We start from the raw sequence: 21,327 nt of genomic DNA, 5'->3' as shown, positions 1-21,327 counted from the left end.
TGATCCGAAAGTTTTAGGCTAAAAATGCAGACTATACGATATTCAGGTATTAGTAGAAGATGTCCTGATTAGACAATAAAGAAAAGAGGGTTGGGAGGGGTTAAGAGAGAAAGACCCTCCATTTCTTTTCCCATAACAAATACCATTGCATTATTTACAGCTCTCATCTTAACCTGGATTTTGCAAATAAATTTACTCAAAATGCTACTTTAAATGTGTCAGCACAACCTTTCAGCTGTCTCTGATAATTTTATGCTGGAGGACTGTGTTCTACTCACATCGTAGCCCCAAGAGAAGACTGAGCTGTCTTCAGTGGAGGTTCCTGTGTAACTCTGACTAGCAGACCATGAGCTCCCATTGTCAGCTGCAGTAATATCTGGGTAATTTGATTCCTTCAAGATTTCAGACTCCCTAAAATGCACATTTTGTGGGGTGCGGGAGAAAAAATTCTCATGAGATACATTCACAAATATGTGGATGAGTAAACTATTTTTCCTGTATAGAAAGGCATGTATATAACATTTTAGATTCCAGTAGAGGGCTGCAGGATTAGGCTCTTCACATGTTCATTTTCCAAGAGTTATTTTACTACCGTCTCCCTTTAACTACATAGAGAATTACCAGTTCATCTTCTCCACACCTCAGAAAATCACTCTCCCTCTCTCCTGCTTCTAACATAAAAATGAGATGACCCACAACATTCACAAGATGTGACAATCAAAAGAATTTAACTAGTCTGAAAATTATTCCCAAACACTACATGTGTTCCCATATATGTATACTAGGGATTGAAAAAGTATATCATATTGTCTTTCCAAAATGAAAGGGAGGGCAACCAGCAAGGCATAGAGCAAATTTTTGGCAAATTTTTTGGCCCGAGGGCCACATCGGGGTTGCAAAATGGTATGGAGGGCCAGGTAGGGAAGGCTGTGCCTCCGCAAAGAAGCCTGGTCCCCACCCCCTATGCGCCCCCTCCCACTTCCCGCCCCCTGACTGCCCTCCTCAGAACGCCTGACCCATCCACCCCCTGTCTCCTTGTCCCCTGACCGCCCCCTCCCAAGACCCCTGTCCCTAACTGCCCCCCCAGGACCCCACCCCCTATCCAACACCCCCTGCTCCCGGTCTCCTGACTGCCCCCCTCCCCGAACCTCTGCCCCATCCAACCATCCCCTGTCCCCTGAATGCCCCCTGAGATCTCTTTACCATGCCACTCAGAGCGGCAGGACAGGCTTACTGGAAAGCCTGGGAGGTGGGCGGGCGCAAGCCGCGCTACCCGCACGGTGGCGTAACTACAGGGGAGGGGGGATAGCGGGGAAGGGGCCAGGGGCTAGCCTCCCCGGCCGGGAGCTCAGGAGCTGGGCAGGACGGTCCCATGGGCCAGATGTGGCCCACAGGCCGTAGTTTGCCCACCTCTCGCATAGAGTCACTACCCTAGTGAGAAGCCTGGGTCAAGCTGCTGGGACGGGGACAGGTGCTGGGATTCAATTGTCTCCAGCCTCATTATGACCCCAGTCCAAGAAGCTGTTCTATGTTGGGGATCTCTTTGCCCATGCAGAGTCCCATTAATTTCACTGGCAACTTGTGCGAGTGCAGACCTCTGAGGTCTATATGGTATTATCTCTGGGAATCAAGCATTAGTAACGTAGTTATACTGTGGATTCATGCCACTGTGAATCAACATATATACCACCTAATTTAATAGACTGTGTCACTGTGATAGCTTTATAATGCAGACACAACACAAAAGTTGTTTCTCTGTCGTCTCCTGACAAAAATATTTTATTACTCCAGATACCTCAAGACTTCTTCATAGCTTTCAGTGGCCGGTGTAGCAGGGTAAATGTCATCTCGTGGCTCTGGCAGGGGATGATGCTCTAAAGCATTTTTTGCAAGTCCATGGCTAAAAGAAACATAAAATAAATAAGCTCAATTTGACATTAGTTCTGAGAATAAACACCACAACTGAAAACTTCTGCAGAGTTCCAGGGCATTAGAGGTTTTTGATGATTTTCAAGGAAACAGTAACATGCACACCTGAACTGAGTTTGTATCCCTAGAGGATTAGTGCCACTATATTAAATATCTACCAGTATTCCGTTACAAATCGCTATTGTCATCAAAGTCTTAGAATTTAAACATAAAAATTAACTCCAGAATGAAGTTTGAAATAAAAGATCTTGGTTTAGGATCCACTGTCTCCCTTTAAACTAAGCTTATTTGGTCATAATTCATCAAATTAATGCTTTCAGAATAACATAAATACATGACAACACTGATCATAAACAATAAGTATTTTATTTACAATAATAGTTGTTTTTATTTTGTTTGGATACTGTATCCAGTCCACCACTACTGCTTCCACAATATTATTTACATTTTAACAAATCTTTTAAAAAAACACAGAGATCAGACAGGTTCCTTCACACTTTATTTTGGCTATCACTTTCTATACTTCAAAGAGACTTAGATTAAGATGGGGCTGCAAAACAATCTCAAGGGCAAATGGGGTCCTGAGTTATGTTGTAGATTTCTTTCAGAGTAGCAGCCGTGTTAGTCTGTATTTGCAAAAAGAAAAGGAGTACTTGTGGCACCTTAGAGACTAACACATTTATTTGAACATAAGCTTTCATGAGCTACTGTTCACTTCATCGGATGCATTCAGTGGAAAATACAGTGGGGAGATTTATATACATAGAGAACATGAAAGAATGGGTGTCACCATACACACTGTAACGAGAGTAATCACTTAAGGTGAGCTATTACCCTCGGGCAGGGGGGAGGAGAGGAACCTTTTGTAGTGATAATCAAGGTGGGCCATTTCCAGCAGTTGACAAGAAAGTCTGAGGAACAGTGGAGGGGGGGGGGGCGGCGGAATAAATATGGGGAAATAGTTTTAGTTTGTGTAATGACCCATCCACTCCAAGTCCACATAACTGTGTCCACATATCTATTCAGGGGACACCATCATAGGGCCTAATCACATCAGCCACGCTATCAGAGGCTTGTTCACCTGCACATCTATCAATGTGATATATGCCATCATGTGCCAGCAATGCCCCTCTGCCATGTACATTGGTCAAACTGGACAGTCTCTACGTAAAAGAATAAATGGACACAAATCAGACGTCAAGAATTATAACATTCAAAAACCAGTCGGAGAACACTTCAATCTCTCTGGTCACTCGATTTCTGATCTCAAAGTGACTATCCTTCAACAAATAAACTTCAAAAACAGACTCCAACGAGAGACTGCTGAATTGGAATTAATTTTCAAACTGGATACAATTAACTTAGGTTTGAATAAAGACTTGGAGTGGATGGGTCATTACACAAAGTAAAACTACTTCCCCATGTTTATTTCCCCCCCCCCCCCCCCCACTGTTCCTCAGACGTTCTTGTCAACTGCTGGAAATGGCCCACCTTGATTATCACTGCAAAAGGTTTCTCTCCCCCACCCCCCTTTCCTGCTGGTAATAGCTCACCTTAAATGATTACTCTCGTTACAGTGTGTATGGTAACATCCACTGTTTCATGTTCTCTATGTATATAAATCTCCCCACTGTATTTTCCACTGAATGCATCCGATGAAGTGAGCTGTAGCTCACGAAAGCTTATGCTCAAATAAATTGGTTCGTCTCTAAGGTGCCACAAGTCCTCCTTTTCTTGTTGTAGATTTCTGTTTGATAAACTACTGTCACTCCTAAAGAATCAAAGACTGATAGCTCTAGCTATTCTTAGGGCAGCTCCTGTGAAACATATTCAATGTAGCCAACTCTGGCAACTGGATTACAGTTCTCGCAATATTTGATGCTTTACTTAAAACCCAAACTCGTATGAGGGGGGAGAGGATCTTGGGGCCCGTGCTGCAGTGAGGCCGGGTGGGAAGGGCTAGGCCCTGGGGGGGAGGGAGGGGTGCCGTGATCGGGGGCGGGGGGGGGACGCGGGTCATGGGGGGGAGCTGCTATCAGGCTGGGGGGGGGCTCGGGCCCTATGTGAGGGTTGTTGCTGGCACGCCAGGGGGCAGGCCCTGTGTGGGGGGTGCAGCTGTCAGGGTGGGGAGCAGTGAGGTCTCGGCCGTTGGGGCCGTTACCGCCAAATCTCCCGCGTGTGGTTCGGGGCTGGCCCTAGCCGGGCTGCAGCGACGGGGGCACTCACATCTCCAGGGCGCCGGGGGGCACCGGCTTCCGCGTGTATCGCGAGATCATCCTCATCCCTCATCGCGGCTTCTCCGGCCGCCCGGCTCTGCCTCCGGCCGCCATGGCGACGCCCCACCCCACCCCCCAGCGGAAGCGGGGGCTGCCGCTGGCGCGCGGTGACGACTGGCGCAGCAGGGAGCGCGCCGGCTGGTGAGGGGTGAGCTGAGGCGACTGTAACGGGCCGTGGTGCCGCGGGCAGAGTCCTCGGGGCCCTCCGCGGTCGGGCTTCCCACGTTCTCCGGCCTCGTGTGGCGGGCTGGCCTAGGCCGCCCGCACTTCCCTGGGGGCGCGAGGCCGGGCGGTCTAACGCTCGCACTCGCGCGCCGGGGCCCTCGCCAGGCGCTCTGCCCCCGCAGCTCCCCGGGAAGCCGCTGGCCGCGTCAGGGTGTCCGGGCTGGGCGCAGTAGCCGCGGAGGGGTCGGAAGCGGCTGGTGCAGTTTGCGGAGAAGAGGCCGCGAGGCATTAGCCCTGCGCGGTGGAGGGCAGCGGGACCCGCTCCGCTCTGTGGCTGTGATGGTGGAGGTGGGTGACAGGCCAAGTGTTTCTTTCGGGGATGACCCTGATGTGTGTCTGTGGCACCCGTTGCCATGGCTCTGGCTACAGGTTGCCTGACATAGGGCTGAGCTCTCTAGTTCATACTTCTTCTGAGACAACTTTTAAGGTTTCCCTCTGCTGTAGAATTGGTTTGCTCCGTAAAGTAAATAAAGGGTTTTCTTATCCGATGTGACTGGCTGGGGCAATGTAGAAGAGCATCAGGAATGTTTGGAATAGATAACATGGCTGAATATATCATTTTGGAGGGTGGGTTACTTAATATTTACTGGTTTTGAATGGTTGAACCTATTTTTTTTTTTGAAGGACACCTTTATAAAAGTTCAGAATGGAAGGGGAGCTGAGAGTGGCAACTGCAGAAGATGCCGTGCAGTACCAGCTCTTTCTGATAACTTGTGAACCAGGTGACCCAGACCAACGCAGAGAAGTTCTTCAGCAGTACATTGAGAAGATATTGGTCCAGTTTGCACCCATATTAGTTTCTTATATCTGGCAAAATCAACCTTTTAATCTCAAATATAAACCTGCTAAAGGTAAAACTACTGCATTTGTTTTAATCTGGTATAGGGTGGGATTTCTACTTGCTTACTACTATGAAAATAAAACATGCTGGTGATATTACTGAGGAATGTCTGTAAATCTTTGGGGCCAAGAGGAGGAAAATCTGAAACTGTTATGAATTTGTTCACTGAAAACTCAGGGTTTTTTTATAGTATTGTTGTTTAACCCCTTTCCTCAAGTGAAAAGTTGCAAATCATTCTCCATATTTTGTTGGGTTGGTACTGCAGTTCTCACTAAGGTTGCCTACTGCTTATCTTGCTTTCTTTGTTTGATATCGCTGTTAACAGAACTACTAGCACAAAACATTCATCATTTCAACTGCTGAGTCATGTTCTCTCCCATTTCTCCCCACCTCCAGTTTTATTACATAGTGCAGCATTTCTCAAACTGGGATCCCCGAGAGTACTCCAGGGTGTCCGTGGGCCCCGCTAATCAACTCCTCCCCCTCCCTCTATCTCCCAGAGCCTACTGAAGCCAACCCAGGAGATTTTAGGTGCTAAAAGTCTGGCAGGGCTAAGGCAGGCTCCTTGCCTGCCCTGGCTCTGTGCCGCTCCCAGAAGTGGCCAATACGTCCCTGTGACTCTGGGCGGGGGGTGTGTGTTTCTGCGTGCTGCCCCTGCCCCAAGCACAGACTCCGGAGCTCCCATTGGCTGGGAACTGTGGTCAATGGGAGCTGTGGGAATGGTGCTTGTGGGCAAGGACAGCAGGTGGAGACCCCGTGGCTGCCCTGCCTAGGAACCGCTGCCAAAGAGATGTGCTGGTTGCTTTTCAGGGGGGTGGGGGGAGCTTGGGAATCCCCGAAAAATTTTATTTCAAAATGAGGGTCCTCGGGTTGCAAAAGTTTGAGAACTGCTGACATAGTGAATAGATTGAAACAACGAGGAGTCCAGTGGCACCTTAAAGACTAACAGGTTTATTTGGGTATTAGTCTTTAAGGTGCCACCGGACTCCTTGTTGTTTTTGTGGATACAGACTAATGCGGCTACCTCTCTGATACATAGTGAATAGATTGACCATGTTTTACAGACCATTAATAGAGGTGATACTGCTTAACTTCTGTCTTGAATCTTTTTTTAATCCTTCCTCCCAGGAGATATCCCTGCACATATTGGTGGTGTGACTAAATTTGGGGATAATATTGAAGATGAATGGTTTATTGTGTACCTCATACAGCAAATAACAAAGAAGTTTCCAGAATTAGCAGCAAGGTACCTCTAACACATTTTCAGCGTTTTGTGAAACTGTAAATTAAAGCCTTTTAAGCTCCTTCAATGACAGCTATTGTTGTACTCTAAACCTCACCAGGATAATATTAAATTGCTTTTTCAAAAACACACTTCTGTTGTCAAGATGGGGGGAAATGAAAGACAAATAACTTTTCCTTCTAAAACAGCTTGAAAGTGTTAACTGGAGTCTTACCGTTTACTTCAGTACATGTGGGCTAGATCCCAGGTCTACACTTAAAACCCTGCAAGTTAAGACGCTCCTATGCTGTTGGGAGAGCTTTTCCTGTTGGCGTAGTTAATCCACCTTCTCGAGAGGTAGTGGCTATGTCAATGGGAGAAACTCTCTCATCAACATAACACTGTCTACATGGGGAGTTAGGTCAATATAACTGTGTCATTCGGGTGTGGATTCTTTATACCCTGGAACAACATACTTATACCGATATAGGTCTATAGCGTAGACCTGGCCACAGTGTTTGTGTCAGACGTCTGAGTTTGTAAAGTATTTATTGAAAATAGAAATCATAGTAGTGGCTTTGTACTAATGGTTTCTTGTCATATAGGAGAAAGTAAGGGAAAAGAGCTTAACAGTTGAGTTGCCCACTGTTAGTACGTTCAGAAAAGTACACAAGTAATTTGTCTCTCCTACTGGTCTTTCTGTAGACTGTTCCTTGAGGGTCCAATTTAGCAAAGTGCGTAATCATGTGCTTAATTTTAAGCACATGCATAGTCCCTTTGAATTTAGTTAAGCATGGTCTTAAGTGCTTTGGTGTACCAGAGCCTGAGGGAGAATACGAATCTCTGTAGTTTGAATTTTAGGTTTACTATATAACAATATCTTCTCGATTTCAAATTTTACTCTCTTCTAGGATAGATGAAATAAAAGTGCCTTTTAGGGTGACCAGAATAAAATATGGTTAGTGCTTGACATTGCAAAATCTGTGTATAGAAATAATATTCCCCCAGTCTTGTTCTTAATTGTGTTTCTATATAAACTGTACTTAAGCATATAGCATGTTTCCAATCTTTTCCTAATACATGGCTCAAAGAAATGAGTCCTATTCTTGTTCATAATACAAATGTGACTAAAAATTCTGCAGACCTGTTAATTTATTTTCAATAAAAGAACTCGTTCAAGTGGAGGAAACATTAGTTGACTTCCAAATAGGAACATGCAAAAAATAATCCTGGAAACCCTATTTAAGGCTGCTACCAAGTAAAAGGGAAAATGCCTTTCCTAAAAGGACCAGGCAGCTGAAACCTTTAACCATGTTTCTATCTTGTTGTAGAGGATTAAGAGGGGGAAAAAATCTTTTACAATGAATGTTTAAAAAAAAAAAAAAAAAAGTGAAGAAGCCCCCTTTCACTGAAGCAATAACGAGTAATTATTTATCATTGTGCTATACAGGACCATGTTTAATATGACACTGATTTCTATTTGATTAGGGTTGATGACAATGATGGTGAGTTCCTGCTGATAGAGGCAGCTGACTTCCTCCCAAAGTGGTTAAAACCTGAAAATAGTACCAATCGGGTAGGTGAAATTGTCATGCAAGCAGGCAGGTAATTCAATGATGTATTGAGTTAATTGCAGTAGCCTTTTACCCCTGCAGACTTAAAATCAAATCCCAGCTTAAGCTACAAATGAAATTAGTTGACCTGTCTTATTCTCCTACCTCCATCGCAAATCTACACTTGTCACATTGTTTGTAAAGGCAGTCTCTGGACTGAACCAGAGTCTTGTGATCAGCTGCTTGATCTCTTTGACCACAGTCTAGCTTTCTTTTCTTCTGTTTTGTTTTTTAATAGCTATGCTTACCACAAAAACTTACTACAGGCTTACCAGTTGAACACATCCAGTGCAGTTGGACATACTATGTGTTCTAACATCCCATTCGTTTGAATGTTGTTCTCTAGGAAACTCCTGAATTCTGATAGTTCTGAAGTAATTGATCTACCCTTGGTTTATCAGCATGTCTGGGTATCTGAAGATGCAAATAAGAAGAAAGCCAGATTAATAACCTATACATGTCATCTAAATTTGTTAGTTAGAAATATTCTCTAATAGTTAAGAAGGTGTGATTACCCAGCATGCTTTTTCCTCACAAAATGGTTCTCTCACACAAATCATGCTTAAAATTTCGGTTTGCCTTTAAAGTTACCTGAACTTCTGTATACATAATACCAATATTACATAAACCAGTGTAAATGCTCATGTAGGCTGTGTGTGACACTACTGATACTATGTAATCAGTAAATATAAGTGAGTATCTTGGCAGCAATTAGTTTAAATGGCAGGACAGAATGATACTTATTGGCAGGGCTGTTTCTTCTCCCAAATGCTCTTTATTTGGAAAAAAAAACCCAAACCACCACACACACACACACACACACACAACCCCACACAACCTTCTTTGGATATATAGCGCTATTTTAACTCCCTTACAAGGAGATCAAAAGTGCTTTACAAATGTTCAGCAAGGAGAGAGGAGTGTTCTCTGTTCTACAGATGGGGAAACTGAGACAGAGCGATTACACAGCCAGGCAGTGTCAGTACTGAGATTTGATCCTAAGCCTCCCTGCCTCCTTTCTCTGAGTGAGGAGACCTCAGATAGAAGACCAAGCATGTTATCTGTCCTGTTAAAGAAACTGAAATAAATTAAAAATTCATTTGACTGGACCTGTTGCCGTCAGAATTGTTCTGAATCAATGATTAAGTCCCGAGTCTTTGCTGCACCCAGTGAGACTCTCTGAATAATTACCTCCTTTTCTCAACTTCTGCTTCTTGCATCAATTCTCTTCTCATACTCCTAATTTCTAATGTGTTCTCTGAAGTTTGGATAAATGCAAAAAAGTACATCTAATAGATAAATTCATTAATCTGTATGTGAATATGGATGTTCCTTCTGATGTGCCATTTTGATCCTCTCTAACCATCCCTTCACATGGAGAAAGTTTTTGTAACTACACCTCTACCCCGATATAATGCAACCCGATATAACTTGGTAAAGCAGTGCTCCGGAGGGGCGGGGTTGCACGCTCCGGTGAATCAAAGCAAGTTTGATATAACATATTAAGATTTTTTGGCTCCGGAGGACAGCGTTATATCAGGGTAGAGGTGTATGTATAAATTCACCAGTCATTCATTAATTTAAGACCTGTATGGAACGCTGGCAAAATTTTGCCTAATGAACATGTTACATTTTGTCAGGTTTTTTTCCACCAAGGAGAATTGTGCATCATTCCACAGCCAAAGACTCTTGGAGAGGAGCCTTGGCTACCTGTCACCAATCCAACAATCCTGCAGGCGTTAATGCTATTGTATGCACACCCAGAGGACTTCCTGGCCACAAAATCTATTAGAGCAGCTGTATATAAACGCATCAGTGGGTACGTGGATTATTTTTTCTGATATTCTTTACCAGAATGTTCTGATCCTGAGCTTCTCGGGAACTTACCTCCCGTATCTAAGTATCCATGGTATCTAAACCATTTTCCTGTTAACTACAATGAGGTTACTCCTATCCTGACAAATCTATGCTAATTTCTGTGGCATTCTTATGGTGGGGACCCTAACAACGCTAGTCCCATACACTATATTCTGATCTCAGCACTGACACCTCAGTGGTTCAGGGCTAAATTCCAGGCTTTTACAAAAGGACAACATTATTTCTTCATTCATGACTTCCAGGAAGGCTGACGCAATTTGAGCCTTTCCATAGAAGTGTATGTCTGGATCTCTTCCTGGGCTCTTGGCTGAGAGACAGAAGTAGAATGGCCTTCAGACCATCAACTTGCATTCAGGATTGGCCAGTAAGGGTCACTGGATTGGTGGTAGAAATTCCTTTGCAGAAGTTGACAACCTGGGGCTGAGCAAAATGACTGTAATTTGACTCCTCTGTTTATTACCAAGAAGCTATACAGCTAGCCTGTTTGGCTAGTTGACAATCATGCATTTCCCCAAAACGGGGTGGGGAATGGAATTTCATTGATCTTGGCAAAAGAGCTTGGCTATGCAAGTCTTGTAGAAACATTGTTGACTAGTATTCTAATTTGATTTCAGAGTATTTTAATAATCTGGCATAATGTACATTCTGATATTAAATGACAGAGGAAACAGGCCTATATTAAATGGCTGGTCATGTCTGTAGTATTTTTTGTATTATTGCCTGCCACAGGTATCCTGAGAAAGTCCAGACCTCCCTTCACCAAGCCCACTGTTACCTTCCAGCAGGCATTGTGGTAGTGTTGAAGCATCGCCCTGCACTGGTTGCTGCAGCAGTCCAGGCCTTTTATCTGCGAGATCCCATTGACTTACAAGCATGTTGCCCTTTCAAAATTTTCTTGCCCAACAAATGTGTAATGACTTCAGTAAGTGATCTTTCTGCCTGTAACTTATTGCCATTCTACTGACTGCTTGATTGATGGATATACTGTTTGTTCCGTAGTCATGTTAGGAAATGTATGGCTTTCAATTTTAAAACAGTATGTTTCAAGTTGCAGTGGGGGAGGTTTAGATTGGATATTAGGAAAAACTTTTTCACTAAGAGGGTGGTGAAACACTGGAATGTGTTACCTAGGGAGGTGGTAGAATCTCCTTCCTTAGAGGTTTTTAAGGTCAGGTTTGACAAAGCCCTGGCTGGGATGATTTAACTGGGAATTGGTCCTGCTTCAAGCAGGGGGTTGGACTAGATGACCTTCTGGGGTCCCTTCCAACCCTGATATTCTATGATTCTATGTTTGCAAATTCATATTTCTTGAGGACAGTCATGAATTTCTGTTTGCTTTAGGAATCTTATGTTTTACCACTATATACTCCAACAGTAACGGGAACTAGATGATTATAGACTATAAAAAGTTTTGTCTCACCCTTTGTTAGGATCTAGATATTCAGGCCTGTCTGCAAAGGCCTGTAGTTTAAGAATTTAGGTGTATTCTTATCACTTGGCTAGTTCTAGAGGTATAAAAGAAAGAATCAAAATCACTGTCTGCTGGTGTAAGGGCCTTCTCTTACTGTGACAGTTTGAGGCCCTGTTCTTAGGCTAAGGCCTGTGGCTAAGCAGCAGAGGCAGCCATAAGCTAGGAAGCAAACAGTCACACCCTCACATTTCAATATGACTAGTTTGGAATAAGGTGCTGTTGGGCTGTTAGGCACTATCAGGACAGGATTGTATTCCTGTCATCTCCAGAGAAAGGGAAGTGCCTAGAAAATGTAAAAGGAAACTTAGTTTGATAGCATCCTGTCTGGCAAGAACTCACTTATCAATAGCTGGGATGTGAAATCCTCACTTCTGTATTGTTTTGTCATTATAGTTCCCACTTTGCTATTGTTTGTCTGTATAATCTCTGTCTGGTTCTGTGATTGTTCTTGTCTGCTGTATAATTAATTTTGCTGGGTGTAAACTAATTAAGGTGGTGGGATATAATTGGGTACATAATCACGTTACAATATGACAGGTTTCAGAGTAACAGCCGTGTTAGTCTGTATTCGCAAAAAGAAAAGGAGTACTTGTGGCACCTTAGAGACTAACCAATTTATCTGAGCATGAGCTTTCGTGAGCTACAGCTCACTTCCTCGGATGCATACCATGGAAACTGCAGCAGACTTTATATATACACAGAGAATATGAAACAATACCTCCTCCCACCCCACTGTCCTGCTGGTAATAGCTTATCTAAAGTGATCATCAGGTGGGCCATTTCCAGCACAAATCCAGGTTTTCTCACCCTCCACCCCCCCACACAAATTCACTCTCCTGCTGGATGGGCTATCACCCATCACTCCTGCTGGATGGGTTATCTACTTTTTCTGCCCCAATAACTAGGCGAAACTCCTTTTTCAAATTTTATTGTGCAGGGTGGGTGGTACTCTGCCACTTTTTTTCTTCCTGCCATTGCTCCCAAACCCGTTCCTCACCAGAGTAAGGCCTCTCAGCAGCCACCTGATGACTTTATGTATACAATAAGGCCTTGCTGAAGTCATCCAGCTCACAGAAGGAGGATACTGGAATTGTGACATAAAAAATGTGGGCGGGGGGGATCACCAATCAAATCACCAGTCTTTAAGTAACATTGTAAGTGTTACTTTTAACAACTGCAGGTGTAAAATAAGATTCAGACAAAAGTATGGCTTTTTATTTAAGTTGGTGTGTCTTCTAGAAAATCATGCTACAATATGTTTATTTGTTTTGATATTTACAGGTCACATTCACTAAATGTTTATATGCACAATTAATGCAGCAGAAGTTTGTTCCAGACAGACGCAGTGGATATACATTGCCTTCTCCTGTACACCATCAATACAAAGCACATGAGCTAGGCATGAAACTGGTAATGTCTTTTTACATGTCTCCTACACTTATGCTTGTTTTTTGTTTTCCCCTCTAGTTCATTTTTTTGGGGGTGGTTGAATCATTAAGCGTGCCTCTTTATTTTCCCCTGGCTTGCTTACAGAGAGAACTTGAAGCCAAACAGCAGCTTACGTCCCCAAAAGGATGCTGTATCAGACCGCTGTAGAGGATTGTTTTTACAGATTGGGCACGGGTATTTCTTCCAAGTACTTTCCCTTTAAGCAAATCCATTCCTTTTTCTCAAACTTTACTCTCTCCCTCCCCCCATCTGAATGTAGTTCCCAGCTTTGCTTCTCCCAAGTCATTAAAGAAAAAATTTTCCACTCTTCTTGCAAGAGTCTTATCTGTCCCAGAAAAATAGAAACTCATAACTGGTTACTCGTGCATCTCCTCCACTGGAAGTTGTACCAGAAGGATCCAGATATTCTTACCACCATGTTGTCTTTGTTGAAAAACTAAGTTTTATTCTAGGAAAATGGAAATGAGACCTTTGTGAAGATGAAAGATCTCCTTTGTCCTTGCAGCTCAGGAGAAATAGATGGTCCTCCTCTTGAAGCCTGTCAACGCATCTTAATCACTTGTTAGGGTTGCTACTGAGTGTCATGGGCAGGGATCCTACTTTTTCCACGATAAAAACCTCAAAATTAAAAAAAATAAAAAAAATAAAAAGCCTTCTTTTTCTGTGATTGAAATGAATTGCTGAACTTTAGTTTCTCTAGCCAGAATATATATGAAGATCAATTGAACACAATATTTTATTGATATATTTACAATTTTTAGGGTGACAGCCCAAGACCTGCCACAAACGGCTGACAGTCCAAGCCCTACCTATTCTCCTGATTATCTGAATTTTTGATTATCCGATCTGGCCCCAGTCCCAATTAGATCAGATAATTGGGGTTCCACTGTATATATTTGTTTCCCCACAAAATGTAAAGAACTAAAGATTCTCTGTTTTTAAAAGAATAAATAAATCCATTTTTTTACCTGCAGCAAATGGATTTCTAGGATCCCTGATCATGGGCCCACCCCCTTGCTATTCTGGAATTTGAGAACTCTGCCTCTGCAGTACTCCCAGGCAGTTATGTCCCAGGGAGCAGGCATCAAATCATTTCTCTCATGACAGAATCTGGAGCTTATCACTACTGAGTTCTTTGTGCAGTCATTTAAAGCAAACTTTAACAAACATGTCATAGTTAAGAGCCTATGTTTCCTGCATCTCTTATATAGGCTCATGGCTTTGAAATATTATGCTCCAAGTGCAACACAGTTTCTCCTGATTCCAAGAGGCAAGTATTAAACACCCCCTTTTGGGGTGGTTTCCTCAACAGCCTGAAGAAAAATAATTATTTCAAGGTAAGGAACTGTCTCTGTCTCTCTTTGTATAACTCAGGAAAAACAAAACCAGCTTTCAAATTTCGGTCAGAATTTACAGCAGATTTTAGATAGAGGCCGAGGAACATAATTCCTCTCATCATGAAAGATAAGCTCATGTCATGGTAGGAACCACTCATAAATTCTGTATACAGTACCTTTTATTTCCCTTCCCCCACCCCACCAAATAGTTTAGAATAAAATGTCTTTACAAATGAAAAGATATTGTAGGATTTGGGGATGAGCTCCTACCTATCATGAATGAGAGGATAGACTTGAAGGAAGGAAGCCAAAATGACAAGTGCTGTTGCATGCAAGTGCTTTTATTTGTATATATTGAAAACAATAATATGAAATAGTAAATGTATTGGGGAATATTGTTTTGTAATGATTTTGTTTCACAAATCAAATATACTTAAATTCCACACTTGGAATTTAACATCATGCCCATTGATCCCTCTGGTCTCCTGCAGATGATGATTTAAAAAAAAAAATCACCAAAGTCTCTTAATTCTGACCTGTCATTCCTTGGCTTATAGTTTAAATTGACAAGTCCTAACCTTTTTGGTATGTTTGTAAAATATTATTAAATGCAAAAAAGTACACTCCTGCGACGCCACACTTATGACTGTAAATGCACAAACATCAGGAAATTCATCTATGGTTCTCACAGCATCTGTAACCCTGCCTCTTTTTTGTTATATATTAATATATTCAGTGTGGTATGGTTCCCACGGTACCAAACTTTGCATTTCCTGATTTCTTTGTGTGTAAGATCAACTATATTGCTGCATAACACTTTTTTGGCATGTTTTCTTTTCGTTTTAATTCATGCCCTACTATTAGCAAAACGTATGCCCATTTTCTGCCCTCTACTTTTTGTGAGAGGAAAGTAGTATAATTTACATCATTGTACTAGAGAGACTAGGTGCATGAGGTAATATCTGTGTAATCTCAAAAACTTGTCTCTCTCACCAATAGAAGTTGGTCCAGTAATAGATTTACCTCCCCTGCCTTGTATTCTAGGACCAACACTGCTACAGTAACACTACAAACCACCATTGTTATGGTCACTGCTTAATTGCTCTTGTTTACTCTAGGCTGCACTTAGTTGGATTTTTCCTAAAGAGCCAATGTATGCAAACCAATAACTAGGGCCCTACCAAATTCACAGCCCATTTTGGTCAATTTCACCATCATAGAATTTTAAAAATAATTAATTTCATGATTTCAGCTATTTACCTCTGAAATGTCATGGTGTTGTAATTGTAGGGGTCCTGACCCATAAAGGAGTTTGTGGGGGGAGGTCACAAGGTTATTGTATGGGGGTTGTGATACTGCTACCCTGATTTCTGCTCTGCTGCTGGTGGCAGTGCTGCCTTCGGAGCTGAGCAGCTGGAGAGCAGCGGCTGCTGGCTAGGGAGCCCAGCTCTGAAGGCAGAGCAGCCACTAGTAGCAGTGCAGAAGTAAGAATGGCATGCTATGGTATTGCTATCCTTCTGCACTGCTGCCTACAGAGCTGGGCCCTCACTCAGCAGCCGCCACTCTCCGGCCACCCAGTTCTGAAGGCAGCAGCACAGCAGTAAGGGGGGCATGGTATGGCATTGCCACCCTTACTTCGCCAGCAGCAGTGCAGGCGAACTGCCTTCAGAGCTGGGTGTTTGCTTACAGCTGCCACTCTCCAGCCCCCCAGCTCTGAAGGCAGCACAGAAGTAAGGGTAACAATACTGCCACCCCCCCTAAAATAACCTTGTGACACCCCCCACCCCCGAAACTCCCTTTTGGTCAGGACCCCACAGTTTGAGAAACGCTGATCTCCCCTGTGAAATCTGTACAATATAGGGTAAAAGCACACAAAAGATAAGATTTCATGAAGGGAGACCAGATTTCACGGTCCGTAACGCATTTTTCATGGCCATGAATTTGGTAGGGCCCTACCAATAACTAAGCAAGGAAACTGCATTGTGATACTCACCCCCATTTCACTATTAGTGGTAGTTCCTCTGGGCACTGCTATGAAAGGGAAGTTGAGGGAGGATTTGATACACTAGTGTTGATGACCTGTTTTAAATAGGGAGAACTCGAAGGATCTGCTAAGTACCTGGACCAGCTGCATATGGCAGAGAATTACTTCCAGCAGTCTGTTATCAAGCCTAAAAGGTAAGAGTTACTGTAAACTGATATTGTTAATGTATGTATGTTCAATTAGATTTCATGGGATTTTACAGATGTGGGGGATTTTTTCTTTTAGCACTGTTGCTATGAGTCCAGGTGAAGAAATCTTGACCTTGCTACAGACGTTGTCCTTTAATTTGGATGAACTTGAAAAAGAAGCTGCTAGTCTTCCTCCTGAGGATGGTGAGTGAAGGTGGTGTCGTAGGAAATTAGGCACTTCTCTTTATATGACAAGTGGCTACAGAAGTTCAGTCTCCATGTATATTCAATTTCAGCCTTTGTGCTGAGACTGCCACAAGCTTTTTTGTGATCTTGCCTAGTGGAAAACTCTCTACTAGTTAGAACAACCAGTTTGTTTTGCGTAAGCCACCAAATATGAGCTGATCTGTTGATAAGATGTGATAAGATGTGTCAGAAGTATTTGTCAAGTAACCTTTTCAATCCCTTCATAGTTTTTCTCATTATCAAACATTTCAGTATTTCCATATAAAGTATTCAGGATTTACAATAAGTAGGCATTGTGTTAACATTTATCTTGCTGATCAATATTTCCTCCATTTTAAAGTTACAGCATTCCCAATTTGATCTTGTAGGTTGACAAATATGTTCCCTTTCTGTTATTTCAGATGATGGTTGGTTGGAGATCTCTCCGGATGATCTGGATCAGATCCTGAGTGAGGCATCAGGTAGAAATGAGTCCATTCCTCCCTCAAATGAGGAAGATCAGAAGTATGATTTGGCAGAGGTTACTGAAAGCATGAAGGCTTTTATATCTAAAGTCTCAACACATGAAGGAGCAGAAACTCCATGGTATTTGTTTAAATAATGGTGTATGTAGTGCATTGCCTTTTATGTTACAACCCTATTAGTAATGCTGCAATTCTGGTTAGGATTCAGCTTTTCAAACCAGCATAGTTAAGCTTGAGTGATTTGTTAAAGTCACTAGAATCCTGAAGCAGAATTACACTCTTAGTTTATATACTCTTTTATAACATGTTGAGCTGGTACCAGTAAAAATATCTGAAAGCTGTCTTATTTTCCAAAACTCTTACTTCGTTTTTTTGTTTGAATCCATTTTTCTTAATTTAGGTTCCTCATGCCCATCACCATAGTATCTGAACAACATTGGGGCTCTTTGGATTGTATACATCTGAGGATGGTTGTTTTCTTGTGTATTGTGAACTTTTCTGACTACAGAGGATTACTAAAAATGTCTCTAATCAGGCTGCACGTAGGCAAATTTATAACTTATGGCTATGTTGGGAGCGCCAGACCTCTTAAGATGAAGACAGTGCATTAGTATAATAACTTAGAATTCATAAAGGCAAACATTCCAACTAAGCAGTGCAGAACAGCAGTGTGTAACACCTGCTTTCTTATATATAACAAAAATGAGGAAGTGCTTCCCATTCCAAAACACAGCCCAAAGAGTGAAAAAAATCCTCACTGTTGGTGTTTCAGTATTTTCTCACTTGCTTATTTGACAGTAACACATCTGCTAAGTTTCTTGTTACACTGAGCAAGATATTCACTGTAAACATTAACAGCCACCTCTTACTTACAAGTAAGTATAAGTTGCAGTGGTAGTTCTCGAGTAACAGCGGTATTAGTCTGTATTCGCAAAAAGAAAAGGAGGACTTGTGGCACCTTAGAGACTAACCAATTTATTTGAGCATAAGCTTTCGTGAGCTACAGCTCACTTCATCGGATGCATAGTGGTGGTTCTGTTTCAGCATTATGGGTGTTGAGAATGTCTAGTACAGAGGTGGGCAAACTACGGCCCGCAGGCCAGATGTGGCCTGCGGGACCCTCCTGCCTGGCCCCTGAGCTCCTGGCCTGGAAGGCTAGCCCCCAGCCCCTCCCCTGCTGTTCTCCCTCCCCCGCAGCCTCAGCTCACTGCACCACTGGTGCAGTGCTCTGGGCAGCGGGGCTGTGAGCTCTTGCTGGGCAGCGCAGCTGCAGAGCTGCGGCCAGACCTAGTGCTCTGTGCTGTGCGGTGGTGTGGCTGGCTCCAGCCAGGCGGCACGGCTGACTGTCATGGCGCTCTGAGCAGCATGGCTGTAGTGCCACCAGCCACCGGTGCTCCAGGCAGCGCGGTAAGGAGGCAGGGATCGGGGAGGTTTGGGGTGGCGATCAGGGGGTGGGGGTGTGGATAGGGGTTGGGGCGGTCAGAGGGCAGGGAACGGGGGTTGACTGGGGGCATGGGTCCCAGGGGGGCAGTCAGGAAGGAGAGGGGGGATTGGATGGGGCGACAGGGAGCAGTCAGGGGCAGGGGGTCTGGAGGCGGTCAGGGGAGAGGGAGGGGTGGGTGGGGCAGGGGGCGGTCAGGGGACAGGGAACGGGGGGGTCGGATAGGGGGCGGTGGCCGGGCCATGCCTGGCTGTTTGGGGAGGCACAGCCGTCCCTAACCAGCCCTCCATACAATTTTGGAAACCCAGGGTGGCCCTCAGGCCAAAAAGTTTGCCCACTCCTGGTCTAGCAAGTCCTTACTTTTAAGAGCTTGAGAGTTGGCTATTTTGAGTGGACTATTGTGAAATTTTTTAATAGCTACATTAATATTGAGACTAGAAGCATAATCCTACCTATGAACAAATTCAGAGCCTTATCAGTTCCCACTCCCCTTATTTTTACCCACTTTAAAGTGTAAGAACTTGATTTTGATCACGTATGCAGATGTCTGACACGTGCAGAGAAGCAGTGTATTGTACTGCCAGTAGATCACCAGGCCAACACCCCAAACTTTTCACTCCTAATTCTGCCTGCCAAGGTTGATGCCAAATGTTCTTGCCCAAGTATACCACACCAGATGTACAAGAGAATTGATTTATGGAGTAATTGTTCTTAAATTTCAGGTCACCTGCTGAGGCCTGTGTCACCTTTGATGTTGACTCTTTTACAAATGCTTTAGACAGAATTTTAGGTGAGATCTAGTTTCTTTATTAACATTCTACTCTTGTTCCTGGCCATCCATATACATTGCATTGACTTGATTTGTTTATAGGCGCTGACTCAGAAGAGCTGGACTCTGATGATCTGGATGAGGAGGAGCAGTTTGAGTTCTTGGACAGCGATGAAGACTTGGATTCTGAAGCCCATGGTCAAGAGGAAAAGGCATTGCCAAATAAAATGATGGGAAGTCTCAGATCATACATGGATGAGATGGACTGTGAACTGACACACACCAATGTTGGTAAAAGCTTCGTCACCCCAAGGAAAGTGGTATGTATGTTTTTGGGTTTTGTAATTTATCTCCTTCCATGAAAGAGGAGGTAGGGAGTAGAATAATAATCTAAGCATACATGGCTGATGTTCCTGATCTCTGAGCATGTGCTCTTTCCAAAGAAAGATCCTATGTGCAAACAATGTGTGCTGTAGCTATACCACGAGACTGATTCCGTATATAAAAAACTAAACTTTTGACTTCCACAGTAGCTTCAAGTCCTGGCTTCATTTCTGCATTTTACTAGTACTACAAGCAGCTGTCTCATGATCTCTTGGAGCTATTGAAGTCCTAGATGACTTCCAGGTGAAACCCCAGGCAGGGCCAGTAATTTTCCATATCCTTCTCTTGTGACTTCTTCTGCATGATGATTCTGATAGTGTGATTGTTTGGTTCATGAACTCCTATCCTCCATGATTGGGTAGTACATACTGGACTTTAACTTGGCTTCTAAAGTATCTGCTTAACTCACTTGTGGTGGGTTTTTTTCCTCCACTGCTTGATTGTGAAGAGTAATTCTGGTAGTTTCATAGATCAGTCTGTGCCTTCCCTGCTGTCTTAGTCAGGAGCTTCTCCCACTATGGTTGCTTTTCATATACCACCAGCGATTGTCATAAAGAACCTACATGTAATCAAATATTTGTTTTCAAAATTTACTCTCTGTATGTGCTACAGGCTAGTTCTGCTAAAGGACCTCTGTCTCGAGATGCTGACTGTGCCTTAGAAGATGATTCTGATGCAGGAGATGCTGATTTGACACCTGTAGATGTAGACCTGAACCTAGTGACTAACCTGCTGGAATCATATAGTGCTCAAGCTGGACTTGCAGGACCTGCCTCTAACATCCTACAGAGTATGGGGGTGCATTTACCTGAAAATTCAGACCGTAGATGTATTAGCAGCACAGCAACAGATTAATCTGTTATCCTAGTTCAGAGGACAGTTTGTGCTTCTACTCTCATCCTGCAGAGTAGCAGTGGTATAGCAGACACTATGAACGGTTTCAGTACTAAACACTTCAATACATTTTACATGGCTTTAGATGTGTGTGCAAAATACTTAACTGATAAAGTCTGTCTGATCTCTAAAATGCAAAAAGTTACCTTGGGAATAAAGCAGAGTTTTCTCTTGTGCTAATATATTTTAGAAAAATTGTGAAGGTGGTTCTGATTTGAATGAAAATCTCCTATGTCTATTATAAAGCTGTATATCCAATATAAAGATCATAATCTAAGTGATACTGTCACTCTGGGAAGACTCCAAGTCTTGCTTGCTTTTTCTTTGCCACTCACAATTTTTTTTTGGCCCTTGTAGCCATTAATAAATGTTTTATTTTAGTGGCTAAAATATGGATGAGATGCAGACCCTCTTGAACTGCTGGCTGTGTCAAGAAGGATATAAAAGAGATCACACACCAGCAGTAGTACCCTCTTCTGTCGTCGTCTTTTTGCTGTTGATATCCACAAACATCCATCTACCCAACAAGCACCCACCCACCCACAGTTTCTAAAATGCAAAAGCTTCAGTGTAAGCAGTTTTGATGAGTAGTAGTGAAAACTATATAGATTTCTTCAAATAATGGAGAATTGTAGATTTACCAGCCTGGGTATTTTAATATATTTTTCTATAAGCATTTTTCTAATTTATTTAAATAAAGATCTAGAAAAGTATAA

General features: G+C 43.0%; 2 protein-coding genes across 7 annotated transcripts in view; one reads left to right on the top strand and one right to left on the bottom strand.

The window, feature by feature from the left end:
* FAM149B1 (family with sequence similarity 149 member B1) overlaps positions 1-4,294 on the bottom strand; it is a 22,060-nt gene extending 17,766 nt beyond the window's left edge. For all 4 annotated transcript variants that reach the window (XM_084633805.1, XM_084633806.1, XM_084633803.1 and 1 more), the window contains exons 1-3: positions 4,156-4,294; positions 1,796-1,900; positions 279-411 (exon numbers count right to left, since the gene is read on the bottom strand). In XM_084633805.1, the coding sequence (XP_084489931.1) occupies positions 279-411; positions 1,796-1,900; positions 4,156-4,211 (294 nt within the window). In that variant the 5' untranslated portion in view covers positions 4,212-4,294. The remainder of the gene's footprint in view (positions 1-278; positions 412-1,795; positions 1,901-4,155) is intronic.
* ECD (ecdysoneless cell cycle regulator) lies at positions 4,221-21,327 on the top strand. Of its 3 annotated transcripts, none has more exons than XM_084633807.1 (14): positions 4,221-4,353; positions 5,055-5,281; positions 6,400-6,517; positions 7,982-8,069; positions 9,747-9,925; positions 10,714-10,906; positions 12,737-12,865; positions 14,116-14,241; positions 16,334-16,419; positions 16,511-16,617; positions 17,061-17,244; positions 19,287-19,354; positions 19,436-19,653; positions 20,330-21,327. In XM_084633807.1, the coding sequence occupies exons 2-14, from the start codon at positions 5,077-5,079 to the stop codon at positions 20,570-20,572; spliced, it is 1,944 nt and encodes a 647-aa protein (XP_084489933.1). In that variant the 5' UTR covers positions 4,221-4,353; positions 5,055-5,076; the 3' UTR covers positions 20,573-21,327. The 3 variants fall into 3 exon arrangements, with proteins under 3 accessions (XP_084489933.1, XP_084489935.1, XP_084489934.1); XM_084633809.1 differs by having other exon boundaries at positions 4,241-4,346; XM_084633808.1 differs by lacking the exon at positions 4,221-4,353 and adding an exon at positions 4,365-4,718.

The sequence above is a fragment of the Lepidochelys olivacea genome, assembly GCF_965140295.1.
Source record: "Lepidochelys olivacea isolate rLepOli2 genome assembly, chromosome: 7".
NCBI classification, from domain to species: Eukaryota; Metazoa; Chordata; order Testudines; family Cheloniidae; genus Lepidochelys; species Lepidochelys olivacea.
Note: the sequence above shows the minus strand (reverse complement) of the source record. Positions and strands in the feature narration are given on the sequence as shown.

Coding starts and splice junctions, on each gene's coding strand:
- ECD (XM_084633807.1), top strand. CDS start 5,077: ATGGAAGGGGAGCTGAGAGTGGCAACTGCAGAAGATGCCGTGCAGTAC. Junction 8,070..9,746: donor CTGAAAATAGTACCAATCGG/GTAGGTGAAATT, acceptor ACATTTTGTCAG/GTTTTTTTCCACCAAGGAGA. Junction 12,866..14,115: donor ATGAGCTAGGCATGAAACTG/GTAATGTCTTTT, acceptor TCTCTTATATAG/GCTCATGGCTTTGAAATATT.